Source organism: Tupaia chinensis, unplaced genomic scaffold, assembly GCF_000334495.1.
Source record: "Tupaia chinensis unplaced genomic scaffold, TupChi_1.0 Scaffold144276_1, whole genome shotgun sequence".
NCBI lineage: Eukaryota > Metazoa > Chordata > Mammalia > Scandentia > Tupaiidae > Tupaia > Tupaia belangeri.
The window spans coordinates 2,136,405-2,157,491 of NW_006204133.1; the positions used below are offsets into that span (position 1 = coordinate 2,136,405).

The following is a 21,087-nucleotide window of genomic DNA, read 5'->3' on the forward strand; positions in this document are numbered from 1 at the left end:
CAAACGCAGAAACCTCTAAAAAAAAAAAAAAAAAAAAAAACCCTAGGGAACCCGACAGTGGTTCATGTTCATGGGTGAAGTGTAACACTCTGCAAGGTGGACTCACAGAGGAGGGTTGCTGGTTCACATCCCAGAGACCTCCCTGAGTGAGGCAGGCTTACATGTGCTCATGATCTAGGATGGCTGAGGCCAGGGGTGGATCGAGGCAGCTGGACCCTGTTGGGGTTCTCTCTCTCTCTCTCTCTCTCTTCCTCTCTCTCTCTCTCTCAGAATAGATGAAAAGAGAAAACAAAACTTTCCTGAGGTAGTTGTGTATATTAAATGGGATCATGTACAGCACCTTGTTAATTGCGTGTGAAGAATTTTTCTGTCACCCCCTGTGAGAGTTCCTTTTGGGAGACGTAAACAACTCCTGACCTCTCCTGGGGGTGGAGAGAGCTGGCTTCAGTTTCACGGTCATTTCAAACCTTTGCAATGGGCCCAAGAGCCAAGAAAATATCAGCACAGTGCGCCTGAAAAGGAAGCCTCTGAGACTAAAGAGAGCGTGCTGGGTAGTGTCAGGTGGCGCTGCAGGGGAAGGGGGCCAGTGCCGGGATGCTCTGGCTGCGGTGAAGTAGGGCTCTTTGAGGAGGTGGATTTCAGATGGACTTCAGACAGCTGAAGGTTTTTGAAGCCAGAGGATTAAAAAAATATATAGTCTCCAGCCTGAGAAAACCTGTCCAGAGTGAAGATTCAGAACAAGTCGTACATCTTTCACAGAATAAGCAGCTTCCACGGTCTCGGCCTTTGTCACCAGCCCCCTGACTGTGTGGGCAGCATTTCTGCTGAGTCTACAGGAGCCCCTTCCCTTTATCCCAGTGGAGCACAGGAGAGTCCTCTGGCTGAGGAGGGGGCCGACTGTCCCCAGGAAGATGCCAGCCCCCAGCAGGGGGAAGATGGAAAGCAGCAGTTCTCAGTGGGGTTCCAGAGCCAGCAGACTGAGCTGTCCTCTCACCCTGAGAGTGAAGAGGAACCGCGGTGTCAGGGGAGCTGAAAACTGGAGCTGATCTCGAGTCGGGACAGAAGAGATGGCAGTGACTCCTTGGCAAGGTGGACAAGTGCAGTTGCGAGGCTGGGAGTAGCTGGGAAGCCTGCTGAGCCGGTTTGAAGACAGACTGTAAGAAGCTTCGCTAATGTTCGGCGGTGGATGAAGACCCATACCTACAGAGATTTCACAAAGAAGAAAAACAGAACTGAAGAAACTAAAAGAAGTCATTACGGCCAGCTATGGTGGCCCAGAAGAGACACAACACTGATGCTGAGGCCATATGAGAAGGTCTTGGGTCAAGTCCCAGGGTCTCCCTACACACTCTGGGCACACACACATATATATGCCCATGATCCTGGCTCACTGAGGCAGGGGATGGCTTGTGGCACGAAGACCCTGTTAGAGATGCCATCCCCTTCTCTCCTCTCTCTGTCTTCCTCTCTCATAAGAAAATTAATTTTTTTAGAATTGTCATGACATACCAAAAAAATCTAGGCCCAGTGCTCTAGGGCAGGGGTTGGCAGACTCTTTCTGAAAAAGAAAGGCAGTAGGGAACTAGCAGTTAGCGTAATGGCTATGTCGTTGGACTCCCACGTAGTCGACTGCGGTTCCCGTCCCAGACCCGGTGGCTTAAAACTCACGCCGGGCTTGTGTGCGTGCGTGCCCAAGATCCCGAGAGGAGAATGGAGGAGAAGGGATTGCGGCGTGACCATCCCTCCTGGGGGGGGTGATTTCTCGCTTTCTGTCTCTGTCTCTCTCTGTCTGTCTGGCAAGCGCACGCGCCCTATAGCAAAAACCTCTCCCCCTCCCCCCCCCAAAAAAAGAAAGAAAGGCAGTAAATGGTTTAGGCTCTGCGGGCCATACGTCTTTGTCAGAACTGCAGCCTGGGCAAACAACCACAAAACTGCACAGCGGGCTTAAAACTGGATTCTGCTACATCCCAAAGGCCGAGAATTTTGAGAGGGTCACACCAGCCAACCTTGTCAGCCCGGCCACCCCTGGAGGGCTGTGGGGCACAGAAGTGTGTGGGATGTGAGGATTCCTCTCATTCTCAATTAGGGGTGGTTCTTAGTTGCTTCATAATAGAAATTCTTTCCCAAAAGCAGTGTTTGTCTTGCTGATTAAAATGGTGAAGTCAGTTTATAGCAGGAAAAAAAAAATAGAATATTTCCAAAAACCAAATGAAACATTTTAGTCTAATAAGAAAAAACACAGTGGAAAGCTGGCATATGTGTGCATGTTAAAAAGGGGGTTGTTCCCCCCCCATTGACCATTTTGAACAAGAGGCATGAATCAAGATAAAATCAACAGCTGTTCTTTTGCCACATTAAAAGACATGGGACTTTGCCAAGACAAGCGTGTGAGCTGGGGAGAGGGTGCCAGACACACACGGGAGCGGGGCCCAGGGACGCCTGTATACATTTCTGTCTCCACGTGGGAGTCTGTGAGCAGCTGCTGCTGCCAGGGGAAGTGTCCAGTGTCAAAATTTCCCTTCATGTTTACAACCCCTATTCAATAGGAAAATTAATTGTAAGTTGGATAAATGACAAAAAGTGTAAATCTTAAGTATTTTTTCTATTAAAATAATGATAAATAATTATATAATTAAAGGATATACATATGTGTGTGTGCGTATATATATATATGTGTGTGTATATGTATACATATACATATATATGTATATACTCTTCGGACATAACTAAAAGCTAAAAATCCTGGGTTTTTTCTTTTCCCTTTTTGGTTGCACATTTTAGGGAAACGTGGAGTCTGAACTACCTACTTACCTTTTCATTTATCTAACATTAGGTGACATGCTGGCGTGGATGGGAATTTATATTCCCTTTTTAACGATTTAAGCACATCTACTTCCGATGTGCAAGTATTATAGAAGGAAATGGGGCTAAAATAAGTACACTAGGAAATCAGGTGGTTCCTCTAATTCAGGGTGACCGGGAAGAGGACCTTTGTTTCTAGGACCCAGGTTCCTGTGGGGTGGAAGCTGGAAATGCTGGACGAACACGCTCCCGCACGTCCTCTGGCCCTTCCTGTCCAGGGCCTTGCACTTCGCCAGATTGAGCCGTCCTACCCCGCAGGCACCACGCATTCTCTGACATCTGATGGCAACATCGAAGTGGCATGCTGATGGAAAGAGGCCAAGTGTTACCGCTCAGCACAGCCAGTAGGGTGGGATGAGCCCAAATCAAGTCCCAGGCCCACAGGCTTAAAACTCAAGCCAGGCAGGAACCAGCAGTTGGCGTAATGGCTATGTCGCTGGACTTCCATGTAGTCAACCATGGTTCGAGTCCTGGACCTGGTGGCTTAAACTCACGCCAGGCGCATGTGTGTGCGTGCCCAAGATCCCAAGAGGAGAAAGGAGAAAAAGGGATCGCTGAATGGCCATCCCCCCTGGGGGTGATTTCTCACTTTCTGTCTCTCTGTCTCCCTCTGTCGTTCTGGTGAGCACATGTGCCCTATAGCAAAAACCTCTGCAAAAAAAGAAAACAAAACAAAACAAAACAAAAACTCAAGCCAGTCATATGTGCGTGCATGCCCAAAATTCCATGAGGAGACTGGAGAAGGGACTGCAACGTGGCCATCCCCCCCGGAGGGGTAGTTTCTCTCTATCTCTCTCTGTCTCTCTGGCAAGCACATGTGCCCTATAGCAAAAATCTCTCTTATAAAAAGAAGGGGGGAAAAAAAGGCATTCTTGTGTTTATCTTTTACCTTCTCTTTGATTCCTTCCAGGGGTTGTAAAGAAGTGTGTGAGCCCCACCCATGCACTGGTAGGCTTCAGGTATGGAGACACCAAGGTTGTGCCCCTCTCATTCATCACGCCTGTTGGGGGCGCCATGCCCTGCCCACTGCTCCAGGTACTGCCCCCACAATCTGTTCTGGGGTCCTTTTCACCTCCCATATAGTTTTGGTTACTAGGAGATGGCAAGGCCACTGTTTGGCCCTTTCTGAGCCCAGGCAAGTTCCTGCAGGGAGCCTGCGTTTGGCCAGGAGGAGCCACGGCCTGGATTCCTGGAACCTTTTCTTTGTTCATTCTCTGACTTGCTCACTCCGTGCTATGAGCTCACAGATGGCCAGACTGGCTTACATTACCTGGAAGCCATTGTCCTTTCACAAGAGGATGGATGGTTGGGGAAGGGCACCGATGGAGCTGCCAGCATTCTTGACACTTTAACTGCAGTAGATGGCATTATTTTATGCGTAATTACAAGGGCGGAATAGCGCTTTTCTTGCCATTGTAGTCAGTTGGTGTCAGACAGTGACGCCGTAATGCACAGTTACCCTCGACGTGCAGTGTGCAGATGAGTCGGACTAATGTGTTCTCATCTGCTCATAAATTCACAAAAGCTGTGCCGTGTCTGGCCCATCTCCTGCCACTATCCTCATTCCTTCACCCAAGCCAAGGAGGAGTGAGAAAGCCTTGCTAAGTGCCACTGCAGCTGTTTCTTGCGTAGTGTGAGCCAGGACGTGGAGTAGAGGAGGAATCAGAGGATGATTCCTGCTTGGGCGCCTGCTCCTGCCTCCCCAGACAGACCGTGGCTCTCCTCAAGTCACTTTCCTCGGACATGAGGGCCCCGCAGCCTGTCTGTCCCTTCACAAGATTCTCATTCTGCTGCATGTTTTCTCTTAGCAGCTTTCCCCCGTGGGTTCCAGATGTGGTGCTTTGGAGCAGCATTTAAGAAATCAGCTCCTTTCCTGTGTCTGGGGGACCTCCCTTGTAATATGCCAGGACACTGTTTGTCCCTTTTTATCTCTAAGACCCAAGTTTCCTGCAGCCAGTCTTCACAGGAGAGGGGTTCCAGAAGCTCTGCCACCTTGCTGGCTGTCCCTTGGACATTTGTCAGTTGTCAAAGGCTTCCTGAAGTGGGGCTGTCCCAAACTGATCACAAAATCCCAAGTATAGCCCAGTGAGCCCAGAGAATTTTGGCACTCTTAACTGAGAAAAATACGTATTTGAATTTTAGTAGCAGCACTTGTCAGTTGTCTTGAGGTGCTTTAAAACAAGCTTATGTTAACATTGTCTAGAAGATTTATAAACAAAATATTTGCTGTGAAATACTTCTCCTCTACAGGTTGGAGATTATGTGTTTGCCAAAATCGTGACACCCAAAGGATTTGACTTCTACGTTCCTGCCATTGTCATTGCACTTCCAAATCAGGATGTGGCTTCAGAAAAATTCTACACAGTTTTGAAATGTAACAACCGAAGAGTAAGTTGACTTTCCTTTAGAAGAGGACTTGGGGGCTGCATGGCGGCACAGGGGTAGAATGCAGCACTCTGGGAGGCCTACCTACTGGGGAAGGTTCCAGGATCACATCTAGAGACCTCCCCAAGTACATCAGGCACACACATGCTCACAACCCAGGGCCGCCTGAGGCTGGGGTGGACTGTGGCATCAAAACCGTCGGGCTCGCTCGCTCACTCACTCTTTCTCAGAATAAATAAACAAATAGAAGAAAAAGAGAGGAGGATTTTCTCATTAGTTAGAAAATGGCTTTCTCCTGGCAATGCTTATCTTTTTCCTGGCACTGCCAGATGTCTTGAAAGCAGAGTTTCCCCAGCTGTGCCCCTGCTCCTCCACGCCCTGTGGTTTGGACCTGCCCATGCTGCAGCGCAGACTCTGCCTTCAGTGGATGATCGGCCTCCTCACTCCCGTACTGAACTGTTCCTGGCTCTCGTTGCCAGGCTGTGCTTTCCATTTGACTGCTGGGCAGGCTTCTGCTGGGTTTTGCAGTCTCTCTTCCATCATCGTTCTTGGACGGCTCCTGCCTGTGGTCTTCTGTCAGCCCAGGAGGTGATGGGGGTGTCTCCCAGGCCTCTTCTAGCCCTCTGCCTCCTCACGGCCCGTCTCAGGGGTGAGCCTCCATCCTTGGACATCTGTTCCAGTGGCAGCTCCCTCTCCCACCTTAGCTCCTACCCTGCATTCCTAGCTGGATGTTCTGGAGAGCTCCCTCAGGCGAGCCAAAGGCTTCTCAAACTCAAGGTGTCAAATGATACCCCTTTCCTGCAGGAGCCCTCCTTCTGCACGCAACCAGCTGCTTCCCCACCTCACGCCTGCCTAGGAACCACCCCCAGAGTTAGCAGGAGTTGGAGGAGGTGAGGGGCCAGGCAGAGCCAAGTGGAAAAAACACAGGCCTTACCGTAAAAAGGACCTGCATTTGGCATCGCTGAACACTCGCTCTGCTCTTAGGGGTTGTCTGACCTGGGCAGGTTGCCTCACGTCTCTGAGCCTCCGTTTCATCACATATTAAATGGGTATTAAATGGGTATCCTCTCTCTCTCTGTCTCTCTCACTCTCATGTCTATCTATCTGTTATCTATCTGCCTAACTATCTGTCTAGCTTGCAGCACGATTGTGAGGTTTAAGGAAAATATATGAAAAGATCCGCGTGTCTGACACAGGTATTCGGTAATACTAATGATGGTGTAGCTGCAATAGTGCAGCATTACTCTAAAACCTTTCTCTTTATTTTAATCTCTTCAAGTTCATTTCTTTTTCTCCATGAATGAGAGAGAGGCAGAGAGGCAGAGAGACAGCACCCCCAAACAGGTTCCTGATGCTGCCATCCACCCCAGCTTCAGCCAGCCCCAGATCACGGGCACATGTGTGTCCAGAATGGTGTACCCCAGGAGGTCTCTGAACACAAACCTGGAGCCCTCCCACATGGGTCAGCCTTTCAGAGCACTGCATTTTGCCACCGCACCACTGTCCAATCCCCCTCGTTTTATTTTCGTTTTTCCATTCACGGTAGAATGTGTGCAGGCATATGTGGAAGTGAAGGAGAATGAGAGAAGAGCCCCGTCCACAGGGTCTAGTCGTTTCATGATGCCCTTCATCTAGTCCTCTAGCCTGTTGGATAGCAGGCACTCACACTCGTGCCCAGAATGCTCTTCTGGCCAGCCAGGCCGGGGATTTTACCTGTAATGCCACGTGGGGTCTGGCTTCACATGAGCGACACAGTACCACTGCCCACGGAGGTGGCCCGGCGCACTTGAATCCCCCCGCCCTCCCACACCACGAGTCAGAGTGCAGTCAGCTGTCACCTCTAGGTCGATTTGCTCAGTGTGCAGACGTTGGTTAAGTGCCCCTATTTTCTACTGCATCACTTGTTTTTTTTATTATTTGGGAAGGTTCTCTCTGTCTCCTGGAGAGTAATTCTTGGTAATATATATGGCTAATATTCTTTCCTCTGTCTGCTGCTTGTCTTTTAATTTTGGAATCCTTGTTGACAGAGAGCTTTTTTAAAAATTACTGTTTTTATTTGCCAGAGGGTACATGCACTTTCTGGAGAAAGAAAGAGGGAGAGAGAGAAAGTGAGAACGACCTCTCATGGGGGATGGTCACACCGCGATCCCTTCTCTCTTTATCCTTTTGGAATTTGGAGCATACTCACACACCGAGAGTGTCTTTCAAGTCTCCAGGTCTAGGACTCTAACCAAGCAGTTGGGCCATATGGGATCCAGCTGCCCTAACCACCACGCACTGGCAGGCCTGAGAAACTTTTACGTTTGCGTATGGTCATATTTATCCATCTTCTCCTTTGTAAACTGTCCTTTGTTTAATAAGTCCTTCCTTAATTATGTATTCCTTTTTTTTTTTCTTTCTAAAATTTACAGAAAAATCAGGTTAGAGATCTGATTATGTCATTTGGCCATTCAGTGTACACACACACACACACACACACACACACACTTCCTGGTTCACCCAAGGGCACGACTCAGTGTGGGCCCAGCTGCCCATGAGCGTAACTGTGAGTCACGTGGAAGGCACACCTGTTCCTGGACTGTCCTTCCATCTCCTCTCCATAGGAAACTCCTGTCGCCCTTATAACCCCACACAACTGTGACTTCCCCCTGGGCCCCTCCAGGCTCTCCTGTGCACAGCTCTGTCCCCCACCCACTGATCTCCCCACCTCCCAGCTTCAAAGGCAGGGACTGTGTCTTAGTCATCTTTGTGCCCAGCACAGTACCTGAGGAAGAGAAGATTCTCACAACTACTTGAATGGATGACATTTCTAATGGACAAATTACATTGCCTTGGTGGATTACTTGATATGCCCAAAAAATAGGATGGCAAGCAGAAAGCAAAACAACAGAGGTTAACTTTAGTAAGTCCTATATGGGCCACAGTACTAATACAAGAGCTTTATACGTAGTAAACAATTTAATCCTCAGAACACTGAAGTGGGAACTTTTATCCTCATTTTCAGATAAAGAAATTGAAGAGGGGTCATGGTGATTAAGGCACTAGACTCCCACATGGTTCACCATGGTTCAAGTCCCAGACCTGGTGACTTGAAACTTATGCCATGCGCATGTGCATGAGTGCCCAAAATCCCAAGAGGAGAATAGAAGAGAAGGGATTGCAGTATGGCAGTCCGCCCTGGGGGATGATTTCTCACTTTCTGTCTCTCTCTGTCTCTCCTGTGAGCTCACACACCCTATAGCAAAAATCTCTCAAAAAAAGAAAAAAATAAAGAAGCTGAGCAGGCATTTGAACCAGATGATCAACTCCTCAGCCTGCATTTAAACCACTGTGCCCAACTGCCACATATACAGAATTAAAATACCCGGTACGTTCCGGACTGTGGCATGAGGTGTTTCCAGCAGAAAGAGGGGTGCAATGTAGGAATTTTAGGGTTGAAGGCAAAGGGTGAAGCCCATCACAGACAGTGGTCACAGGATCGTAGCAGAACAGTGTGGGGGTGTCTTCTCATCAGCCCTTGAAAAATGTTTTAGAGAAAATGGGGCTTCCTAGAGCTGTCTGGCTGCCAGTAAAGAGCAGTGTGGATGGGCAGAGTGGGGAAGCACTTTGGGCATGTGGCACTGAGGGTAGCTGCTGTGCAAGGTGGAGTGTTAACAGATGTCCACAGGCATGCCCAGGGTGTGGAGAGAGATGAGGCTGTTGGCCTCGGCTCCCCAAGAAAAAGCCTCAGAGAGGGAATGACATTGGAATTCATCAGCAGGGCAGTGGGAGGGGGTTCTGCAGGCTACGGTGGCTTAGCTGGGGGAGGACAGTGGAGATAGTGCTGACACATTCTGGAAGACCTGATGAGGTGAAAGGTCACAGTTATGGCTGTCCAGGAAAGAGATGGCCAAGGATGGAATAGACAGAAAGGAAGGTGGTGAGAGCCAAGTGGCTGCCCTGCGGTAACACAGCTGGCTGGACCCACATGTGAGCTCCTGTGATCTGGACCGGCTGAGACTGGGAAGGGATCATGGTGCAAAGACCCTACTGAAGGTGCATGTCTCTCTCCTTCTCTCTTACGGGAAAAATAAATGAACCTTTAACAACAACAACAACAACAAAAGTAAGTGGATATGAAGGGGGATGTGCATGTGTGTGTGTACATGCACATCTTATATGGGTAGACTTGCCATGACCCAGGATATGGGGAAATGACAATGAGGACTCAGCGATGACTTTATTTCAACAAATAATTGTACGTGAGGCTCTGAATTTAAATTGCTCTCTTAAGTGTCACCCTGAATAGGATAATGACTCGTAGCTATTGTAACAGGCTGAGCTAGAATAAAATTATATCTGAATTGTGGACATTTCTGACTTAAATCGAGTGAACTCTTCTGGTTTTGTTACAGGAATTTTGCCCTCGGAGTGCACTTATTAAGATAAGCCAAAACAAGTATGCTCTCTCTTGCTCCCATATAAAGTCATCTGCAGTTCAGGAGGATCCAAAAGTGTAAGTGTACCCAACTGTTACTCCCTGAATATTAATTTATACTTTTGTACCTCTAATCTCTTTCTGAGTTGAGATCCATGACCTCCAAACACTAAGTGAGAAGAGGAGAGTGGAAGATTTCCTACTTGATATGTTCTGTGATTATTGTCCCTTCAGCCTCACATCTTTTATCTGCTGCTAATTCCTCCATCTGGTTCAAATCTCAGACTCAACATAATTTTACTAGCTGCTCAGAAAAGCACTGATTCCTCTCATGAATATAATGGAGTGTTCGCCTTTTATTTATAAGGATTCAAGGCCTTCTAATTGAGTGACTGAGTTACAGATGCGATCAGTCACTTCAGCTTCTTGCCTTATTGGGAGGTGGGAGTGAGGGGCTGGCCTTGGCTTTCCTGTGGCAGGTGAGTATGTGGTGGTGGTTGGTGGTTCCTAGGGACTTTAGTGGGTGAGCACATTTTCGTCTGAGGCAGTTGGATTTCCAAGAGTTATAAAGGAGGATTACAGCAATGTCAGTAGGGAAAAGTTGAGGCCTAGTGAGTAGGAAAAGTTCAAGACCGTGGGGCCAACAGGGGCCATCCAGGTGGGAATCATAACCCGTGACCCTGGAGTCAAGGGTCTACAACAACATTTTACTGGATTTCAGCAAGGGTTGGGGAAAGGGATCCAGGAAACATCTTACAATATTACCCAGAGTTTTAGGGCTGCCTTCGGATAGCAACCTTCAACACTTCTCCCCACACACATATCCCCACTACCCATCCCCCAACTCTCCATCCCCCACCAACCACCTTCCAGTGCCCCTGGCACATAAACCACTTGTTAACTAAACTTCTTGTAGTTTTCTTCACCTCATGCTTTCTCGGATCTTTGTGCTTTTGCACAGACTAAGTACCCCCTCCCTGGAATGCTTTTCCTTACCTTGGCCTCCTGGGAAACTCCAATGCTGAACTCAAGCTTCACTACCACAGTATAAATCCTGACAGAGCGGCCCTCCCACAAAACGAGGTAATCTCACTGTATTCTAGACAGGTTTTCATTATAAAAAAAAATTCCCTTATGCTAGGCCATGTAGATGCAAGTCCTTGAAGGTAAAGATCAGGTTCTAACCACCTCTGAAACCCTGTTGCCAGGGTCTAGCTCACAAAATGTGCCCACTGACCATTTGAAAAATGAACCAATGAACAAATGCTAATGGATGTCCAGTGATGCTCTTTGAGAGGTACCCCATTCCATAGAGTATCTTTCTTTGGGTAATGATTATTGAAAATATTTGCTGTGATCATTCTTTGTTTGGATGAGTCTGATATTTCATAAACTAATTGCACATTGTTCATAATCACAAAATTCTGCTCAAATAATATGAGGGCAGGCAGCAGTGCTGCAGTGGTAGGTAGCACAGTGCTTCACAATGCTGGACCCTATGGGGAGGTCCTAGGTTTGCACTCAGAAGTCTCTCTGTACCCACTAAAAGTGTGTACACACACCTGCAGTCTAGGTTGACTGAGATTGGGGCTGGATAGCAGCATGAAGACTCCGATGGAAGTGCCTATTTCTTCCCTTCTCTCTCAAGAAATAAATAATGTTTAAATATACATGAGATCAAATTATAATACATTATAAAGTCATTTGAATAGGGACCAGCAGGTGGCATGGTTGTTAAGACACTGGACATTCCCACATGGTTGATCACAGTTTGCGTCCCAGTCCTGGTGGCTGCTTTCTCACTTTCTCTCTCTCTCTCTCTCTCGTCAAATTAAAATAAATGAATGAATAAATAAAATTCAATAAAATAATTCTTTAAAAAAAAGGTCATATGAATCAATATGCCTAGGTACTGGCCGTCTTAACTCAACATTATCAAACACTATTCTAGAATTAAAATTCAGTTCTGTGCTGAGAAAAACCTTTAATTATTTCCTGTCATCCCAAACCTTATTTAAAGCTCTTAGCTGCCAATTATCTACTCTCACATCGAGAACTCTACACAGAGGGAGTATTCATGGACTCCTGGTCTCCTGTCGCCATTTGTACTGTGCTTTCCTCTAGATGCCTCTCTGGAAGCAAGAGCCTGAGATTAATTCTCCCAAATAGAGGTCATGTTCAACCTGCTAAGTTCAGAGCTCAGTCTGTCTCTGCTTCTATAATCAGGGCTAGCAGCACTGAGCACAAAAATGAAGGTGTAGGTCTTATTCTTTATCTGCACTGGGATTACCTTCTGATAGGTCCTTTCATCAGGAGCATATTCTCACTTACTTTAAAAATCTACCATTCGGGAACCAGCAGTTAGCGTAATGGCTATATCGTTGGACTCCCACGTAGTCAACCGCGGTTCGAGTCCCGGACCCGGTGGCTTAAAACTCACGCTGGGCGCATGTGCGTGCGTGCCAAGATCCTGAGAGGAGAATGGAGGAGAAGGGATTGCGGAGTGGCCATCCCCCCTGGGGGGTGATTTCTTGCTTTCTGTCTCTATGTCTCTCTCTGTCTAGCGAGTGCACGCGCCCTACAGTGAAAACCTCTCAAAATAAAAAAAATCTGCTCTTCAACCTTCAGTCATTCTTCAGGAAGTCTTCATGCCATTATACCAAATAAGACTATTACAAAAAAATCCTGGCGCTTTCTTCATAGGCTACTAAAGAAATGTATTGTAGGTTACATCTCCAACAGGGTATCATTTGACTAAATCTAATTTTTATTTTTATTTTTTGGAGAGATTTTCACTGTAGGGCACGTGCGCTCGCCAGACAGACAGAGAGAGACATAGAGACAGAAAGCGAGAAATCACCCCCCAGGGGGGATGGTCACGCCGCAATCCCTTCTCCTCCATTCTCCTCTCGGGATCTTGGGCACGCACGCACACGCGCCTGGCGTGAGTTTTAAGCCACCGGGTCCGGGACGTGAACCACGGTTGACTACATGGGAGTCCAGCGACATAGCCATTACGCTAACTGCTGGTTCCCTAAATCTAATTTTTAAATACTGAATCCACTAAAATCATTTAATTAGGGGTGGTAAAACAAGGGATTCCCGTCCCAAACAGGTGGGAGGACCAGGAAGGCAGACATCCGGCTCTCCATCCTCCCCCTCTGCTATCCTCCTACTGGGACCTCGGTTGTGACTGAAAGCATTTCCTGCCAGTCTCTCTGCTGGCTCCTGAGGGAGGTATACAGCAGAGATAAGGAAAGCATGTGGAGGGTTCAAAATTGAGTATAGCCAAACGTGATGCACATTTTCCTTTTCAACTCAAAACTTGATACCAAAAAGATTATTAAAGACTTACAAAAACAGGATTGACTTGCAAAAATTTGTTGTTCGTATCACTAAATTCCACGTGACTAGTTCTTAAAGAAAATTTTGGTCCCACAATAGTTGCAGTGCAAAGCAAATGAAGCTGGTGCCCTTTTCTCTCTCCTTCGCAACCTGATAATTGCATTTTCTGACACCACAGCTGAGAGGTGTGTCTCAATGGGAGGAAATGATTGCCCTGCCCTGCCCTTCCATCCCTTCGCTTCAGTAATGTCCCTGAGCTTCCCACATTCCACAGCATCAAAGATATCTTTTCTGAGTGAAAATATCCCCTCATTTGCTTATAATTTTCTTCATTCAGTGAACACACATGTAATTCTCCTATTTCTCAATACCTCAGAAAAGCAAGTGGAGCAGGAGGAATGTCCCCCATTTGGCAACTCTGCTCCTCACCACGGTAGAGGGCTGACAGACCCTGTTCTCTGCTGCCTTCTCTGCGGTGCTGTTCACATCAGAGGGCTGTGACCTTGGCTACTGCAGGAAGTCGCCTGGTGGATTTCACTCTCTGGCTTCTGTTTTTCTCCAGTGAAGGGAAGTGGCTCAGGCATTGCTCGGCCATCCCTAGGCAGGGACTTCTGACATGCCTGCACTGAGTCCACATGACTAGCGCTAGCAAGCTGGAAGTTCCCTTCCTCCATTTAGGCTAGGACAGAATACCTCCAGTCTCTTCTTTGAGAAGACTCTCTTTAGAGGGAGTATGATTTGTTGGGAAAAAAGAAAAATAGTAACAGTCCATATATGATCTCAGGAGAACCAAAATTTTCTGTGCTCCAGAAAAGTCATCCAACCTCTGAAAGAAGTTGTGTTCTGAATTCCTGATGGCAAGGAATATTCTTCCTTTGCTGCTTGGTTGTCACTGTGTGGTCTTCGGGATGTGGCCATATATGACTCTGCAGGAGGGGATACCCTCTCACAGCTCAGGTTTGTCTGGGTCTGTGGTCAGCTCCCCAGTTGCTGTTCCATGTCTGTTTTACTAGCTTGCCATGAAGCCATTGGCATTTAGGAGTGAGTCACAAGGGAAATGATAATTCCCATATTGTTGGGCGCTCCTCCCTTCACTCACTTCCCTTCCTGACTGAAGTGAAATTAAGCCATTGACTGAAACTTGAAGCTTCAGCACTGCCTCTGACATCGCATCAGATGAATCACTTTCCTTAATCTTGCCTGGTCGCTCCTGACAATCTTCCCTTAGAGGGAGCTGTGCATTGGAAATCATTAAGCCTCTATGTGTCACTAACTCCCTTCATCCTTCTGATCAGATTAAGAGCCCCATTTCCTATGCTGGAACAAAGCCCCGAAAAAAGAGACATTTCAGCAATAAACCCTGAGTGTCCTGTATTGTCCAGAGGACAAATGCCTACTTTCAGAAAGTGTGCTTTGGTGCCCTAGAACTTGGAACAAGAGAACAGAGGAGTCTGAGACTCACTAACCCTCAGGGCATGCTATAGAAACTCAGACAGCAACAGCATCTTCGTTTTCTCCATTTTCTGCCCCTTTAAGTATAAAGACTCAGGGGAGCCCCCAGGCGGTGTGGTGGTTAAGGCACTAGATCCCACATGGCTGGCTATGTGGCTTGAAAAACACACAGCACGTGCATGTGTGCCCAAAATCCCGACGGGAATGGAGGAGAAGGGATTGGGCATGGCCATTCTCCCTGAGGATTGGTTTCTCACTTTCCCCATCTCCCTGTCTGCCTGTGTCTCTCTCCGGTGAGCATATATGCCATATGGTAAAAATCTTTAAAAAGAAAAAATTGAGTATTAACACTCAGAGGCTCCTAGTCCTCTTCAAATGTGTATTCGGCGCCTGCCCCGCAGGGCCCCCTGTGCGTTATGTTCTGAGGCAGCCCTCTGACAGAGACATACTTAGGACAGAATAGAATGAGGCTTCAGAGAACCAGCAATTACTGGCATTGGCCATGCTTGACCATACTAATGAGGTGGATTTTGACCTCAGGAGAGCAGGGAGTGAGTGCTCAATGCTTTCTTCCCTGAACTGGAACCAAAAGTAGAGAGGTACCTCGCTCCCCCTCACCCTAAACGTGCACAAATTTTTGGCTTGCTTATCATATTATTTAACCAAATCTGTAGCCCAAAATAATTAATAGGGCAACTAATTAAACAGTGTTTTGGTATGAGATTATGCAAAAGAAAGCCATTTAGTGGGCCCTAACTTTTCAGGAGGACCAATGGATGTCTGCCGACTGGAAATCAGGATCATGGTGGCCCTGCTCCTTTCCATGAAGTGGGCTTGGGCCAAGCAGCAGAATGAGGTGCAAGAGGAGGGAATGAAGAAGAGCTTTCATATTAGATTCACACCCCGCCCTCAGCCCATAGGGGATGTTTTCCTGTGAAATGTCTTGATCAGCAGCAGTTATTTTGCAAGGTGAAATATGGTGACCAAGCAGTATCACTCGACTCATGTAAAGGCTGTTTTTGATCAAAATTGCTTGCCGTCTGTTCTAATCATGACAACTTATATTGTCTTATTATAAAAGTAATGCACAGTTAACATAATTTGCAAATTAAAAGTAAACAAAAAATAATACAAAAAAAGTTGTTTATAGTCCCACTGTTCAAAGTATTTTGATATACATTCCTTCCGGAGTGTTCTCTCTGCTGTGATGATTTTTATTTTTTCTCAAAATAAGAGTTTATTTCTCCTTACTATGTATGACAGTGGCAAAAAATGTGGAGAAAGTGACAGTTCTACCAGAATCCTTTTCCCAGAGGTGAAGGTTAATAGTTTGATGCAAAATTTTCCAGTCATCCATATGCATTCCCAACCTTAATACAAAAATGAAAATATAATATACATTCTGTTTTGTAACTTTTTTCCACCTAATGGTATGGTATATTGCTTATATTTCCATGACAGTGACACCCCTTTTTTGTTATTGCCCACCTAGAATTTCATTATTCAGGTAGTCCATAACTCATATGACCAAGGTACATTGTTGCCTACTGAGGGATATACACATGTTGCTTCTTGATCCCTCTTACTATTCTTCCTGGGCTCCTTGATGTGGGTAGATACACACCTCCACTGTCTTACTCTTTTAGTGCTTTTGGTACAGTGGTCTCCCCTTGTCTATGGAGGATACATTCCAAGACCCCCAGTAGATCCTTAGAACCATGGATAGTACAAGAACTTATAAACATGACTTTTACTACATAGACATATCTGATAAAGTTTATGAATTAGGCACAGTAAGAGATTAGCAGTAATAATGAATAATGAAATAGAACAACTATAACACAATAGGAGGTTGTCATGAAAGTCATGATGTATTTTTCTGTGCAAAAATGAGTCATGACTTTCCCAACAACCCAATATCTTACTGTACTGTACTCACCTATTTTCAGAACAGGGATAACCGAAACCATGGGAAGTAAAATCATAGATAAGGTGGTGATGGGGGGTACTGTTTTACCCCTGAAAAATTCTACTTACCATTCACCCTTCCTTGTCGCTCTTTTTACTGAGAGATGAGAGACTGTCTGCAATCAATGCTAATATATGGGAAATAGAGAAACCCTGTGAAAATGAAATAGAATATCAACTTAACCTGCTCTGGAAAGAGATAGCAATTTGAGGTAGATAGTTGATAGTTACGTGGTTGGATAAGGTTTTGGATTTCATAAACAGGGGTGGTGAATATAACCTTGAAGTAGGAAAATTTTATCTGTGACATCCTAGAAAACCTTTATCAAATGTTATTGCTATTGCTCAAATCATTTTCTTAATCTATCTCAGGAATTCTGCTGAGTCTTTGAGTAAATCTTTCAAAATGATCATGTATGGCAAATCTTGATCCTTTGAAGAAGGATTTTAACTATAGAATTTGCTATTTGGAAAATACTAAAAACTTACTCTAGTTGCCCCTGCCCCCAAAACTTTTACAAAGATGTGAAACAACAATGGTCAAAAGTTATTCCTAGCAGAAACAAAAAATTATTTACCATGTTGGCAGGGTGATAAAGATGGCTAATAATGATCATGGAAACAAAATAAGTTTTAATGCTAGGCAGCTGGTGTTTTTTATTTTGCTTTTTGGTTTTTGTTTTTTGGGGGGGTTTTTTGGAGAGTTTTTTGCTATAGGGCACACGCACTCGCCAGAAAGACAGAGACAGAGAGACAGAAAGTGAGAAATCACCCCCCGGGAGGATGGCCACACTGCAATCCCTTCTCCTCCATTCTCCTCTGGGGATCTTGAGCGCACATGCACATGCGCCAGGCATGAGTTTAATGCCACTGGGTCTGGGATTCGAACCACGGTCGACTACATGGGAGTCCAATGACATAGCCATTACGCCAACTGCTGGTTCTGACAGCTGGTGTTCTTAATGTACTCTGAGGACCCCCAAAAATGTAAGTACCCAAAACAGTGAGCCATGGTGGCATGGCTGGAATGAGGTCATGATGTTTCCAAAAGAAATGACAATACTTCTGGATAAACAAGCTTTGTCTAGTACCAAATAGGAAGCCCTGATTTGTGACTTCATAGTCATGCCCAAGTTCTCTTTGATTAAATGCAATAACAGATCTTAATTGTTTTTGTGTTTGGGGAAATGTTTTAGATGACACACCTTGACATCGTTAGAGAAACCCAGGAGTGTGGAAGAATGTCTATATTGTACAAGCTTCTGTTCAGGGATGAACTGGGCTTTGATGGGGCCAAGCTGTCCCACTAGGAGTGGGAGACAAAAGTCCGTGTCAAAGCATGCCCAGCTGCTTCTTGACTAGGAATTGTTATTTTGCTGACTTGTCAGGACAGGGTCCAAATGGTTACATTCTCCATGTCACGTGAGGCTCCCAGGCACCAAAGGCCTATGAAATTAAGCCCAGCTTTAAGTATCTGTCCCACAGGACACCTGAGAATCCTTTCCACGGGAAGGACAATGAACAAAGAGTTGAGAAATGCCCTTGGGCTGGCTTGGACATCTCTGCAGGCACAGCAGGCTTCAAGCAAGAACAGGGTAACCCTGATCTTTCTCTCTAGGGAGGACATGGAGACAAACAACTCTACTTTCCTTCTCTGGCCACTGAAAGAAGTTGACACTGGGGATTTAAAAGATCCAAAACAGGAGACCCTCCGAAAGAAGAAAAAGAAACCTACCAAGAGGCCACCTCTCCAGGAGATGGTGTCCTTGGATTTGGACGGCTCTTCCCATGGCAGCAGGTCACCAGGGTTCTACCGCGAGATACGCCCCAAACCCAAGGTAGTGGGAGGGATGACCTCATTTATCTCTGGAACACCTTGGAATCTCTTTCACGAATAGTGCATATGAGATTATTCCTCAGTTTCTGGGCCAGGGTAGGTCTCAGTATAGCAAAAACACTAACAGCCTTAAACAATGTTAATATCCACCTCTCCAGACAAGGCCCTCAGCCCGGGGTATAGAGTCAGCTAGCTACACCATCACTGCAGCACCTGTACCTCAAGCAGCCCTATCCTATCCTCATCAAGCCACCCACAGCAACAAAGCATTGAGGACCATCACTGAGAAACTTTAAAGCAGTCTAGTGGCAACTATGGTTAAGAGAGCCAGCATGCCTCCTGGGCTGTCAGACCTCAATCACTTGATACAGTGAAGCTAGCCCCTCTGCTAAGGTAAGGCTGCCCTTTATTCTAACTGGGCCTTCCCCATTTGTACCAAAGGTAGATTTCCTGTTTTTCCCCACTTGGATCTCTTACCTGCCTAAGCTTATTAGTTCTGGATTTTCCATGGTACCCTTTGTCCTATTTTTTCTCCTGGAAAAACTGTACTCAATCTTCTTTTAGACAATCTTCTTCTGACTTCACAGTCAGAAATTTTACTTTTTTTTTTAGAGAGGTTTTTGTTGTAGGGCGCATGCGCTCTCCAGAAAGAGAGAAAAAGAGAGACAGAAAGATGGCCATGCCACAATCCCTTTTTCCTCCATTCTCCTCTCGGGATCTTGGGCATGCACACACACGCACTTGGTGTGAGGTTAAGCTACCAGGTCCAGCACTCAAACCACAGTCAACTACATGGGAATCCAGCAACATAGCCACTACGCCAACTGCTGGTCCCCAGAAGTTTTACTTTAATAGATTACTCACTAAGGATTTCCAAATTTTTTAGAAGTTAGTATAGTTAGGATAGAAGCATGCAGTGTTGTTTTACATTGATATCTCAAAACTCCTGCATTAAGATCTTATGACTTAATGTTAGGACTGAAATTAATACCTGATAACTTGCCTAGACACATAAGATGGAACATTCCCTATTTTATTGTTTTCTGATACTGTTATTGAGCCTTATCTAATTAATTTTGTCTGCAGTCTGTTGTAGGTACTTATAATTGAGCCTGGAACCAGAATAAAAGCTCTTACATTGAAAACATTGCAAGACTGCCGAGTTGTTTATTTGTCACTGTTTTCTTTGAATCCTTTTTAGCAGTGAAATATGAACGGAGTCAGTTCTGTTCACTAATTTCAAAATGAAACAGCTCTCTCAAATTCCCATTTTCCAGTCAGCAATAGCTTGAAGTAGGTATAACCTTATTAATAAAGTGCAGGTTATTAATACGAAAAATATAGGACAGTTTTGGAAAGTAGAAAAACTAGGGCACCCCACTGCTCTAGTTGACCTCCCCATCTCCACTGCCAGAACCTATATGCCTTTCTGGTATTTTGAGACTTTTTGTTGCTGTTGTTTTCCCAGTTCACTGAGATGTGTCATCAAATTAGTTATTTGCTACCTTTCTATTTTTTTTCATGTGTACACTCATTGCTATAAACTTCCCTCTTAATGACTGCTTTGCTGTGTCCCAAAGATTATGGAGAGATGTGTGCTTATTATCATTGGTTTCAATAAATCTTTTCATTTCACTCTATATTGTTTTAGTACTTTTGAAGTTGTTCAGGTTTAGTTTCCATGTTTTGGTATATTTTTGAAGGCTCTTTCTGTAGGTGACTTCAAATTTAATTCCACTGTGGTTGAAAAAGATGCCCAATATAGTTTAGATACTTATAATTTTGTGAAGGCTTGTTTTGTGCCCTATTATGTGGTCAGCCTTCAAAAATATTTTATATGAGGATGAGAAAAATATGTATTTTTTGGTTGTTGGGTGAAATGTTCTATAAAGGTCTGTCAGATCCATCTGGTTTATGGTATCATTAGTTCCTGTGTCTCTTTATTTTTGGTCTTGAGGATCTGTCCAGCAATGTCAGTGGTGATTGAAATCAGCAACATTTTGTGTGTTGCAATCTCTCTCTTTAGATCTAGCAGTCTTTTTCCCATATATATTAGGGTGCTTCAGTGTTGGTTGCATTAATATTGTTATATTTTCTTGGTGAATTAATCATTTTAGAACTGTAAAGTGTCATTTTGATTTCTCTTCATAGTTTTTGTCTTGAAGTCTGTTTTGTCACATCAGTATCATGACTTCAGCCTTTTTTTTGGGGGGGGGAAGAGGGGCTTCTGTTTGCATAAAATGACTTTTTCCAGCCTTTAATTTTATTTTATTCTCTCTCTCTTTCTATATGTGTGTGTGTGTGTGTGTGTATACACATATACATAAATATGTATGTATTATTTAATTATATACATAAGAATGTATGATTATTTCATTATATGTGTGTGTGTGCATGTGTATTATTTAATTAGGTTCTTGGCAAGACATTTAGAATACCAATTTGTGAGGGTAAACTCCATTTGTAAGGGTAATCACAGATCGCAGGTAGCCTTGAACCTGAGGAACAGCTTTGATTTGGGGGAAAATTTACAAGTCCACAGCTTTCTGATTAACCTGTTTTGCTCTGTAATCTCAAATTTCTCCTTCTCTGTGTGGAAGATCTTACCTTCCTGGTGTCTGGGCTTCCACAGCTTCTTTTTCTTGATTGAATTTGATTGAGGACCAGAGATCCAGTCACAGGTAGCAAACCACTGCTCACTTGCTTCAGAAAAACCACTATCTTGCCCCTGTAGCATCCAGTAAGAATGGTTAGAAGGGTCCCAGGAGTGATGGTAGCTCATAGCTTTCTCAAATGCTGGCTGGCTCAACAGTTTTCCAGG

At 45.2% G+C, this 21,087-nt stretch overlaps 1 protein-coding gene across 3 annotated transcripts in view; it reads left to right on the forward strand.

Annotated features, from left to right (window-relative positions):
* Positions 1-19,414, forward strand: part of VWA3B (von Willebrand factor A domain containing 3B) — a 288,347-nt gene extending 268,933 nt beyond the window's left edge. For all 3 annotated transcript variants that reach the window (XM_027767524.1, XM_027767525.1, XM_027767526.1), the window contains 6 exons: positions 3,773-3,897; positions 5,113-5,250; positions 9,642-9,742; positions 18,048-18,267; positions 18,425-18,659; positions 19,353-19,414. In XM_027767524.1, the coding sequence (XP_027623325.1) occupies positions 3,773-3,897; positions 5,113-5,250; positions 9,642-9,742; positions 18,048-18,267; positions 18,425-18,562 (722 nt within the window). In that variant the 3' untranslated portion in view covers positions 18,563-18,659; positions 19,353-19,414. The remainder of the gene's footprint in view (positions 1-3,772; positions 3,898-5,112; positions 5,251-9,641; positions 9,743-18,047; positions 18,268-18,424; positions 18,660-19,352) is intronic.
* The last annotated feature ends 1,673 nt before the right edge of the window (positions 19,415-21,087 follow it).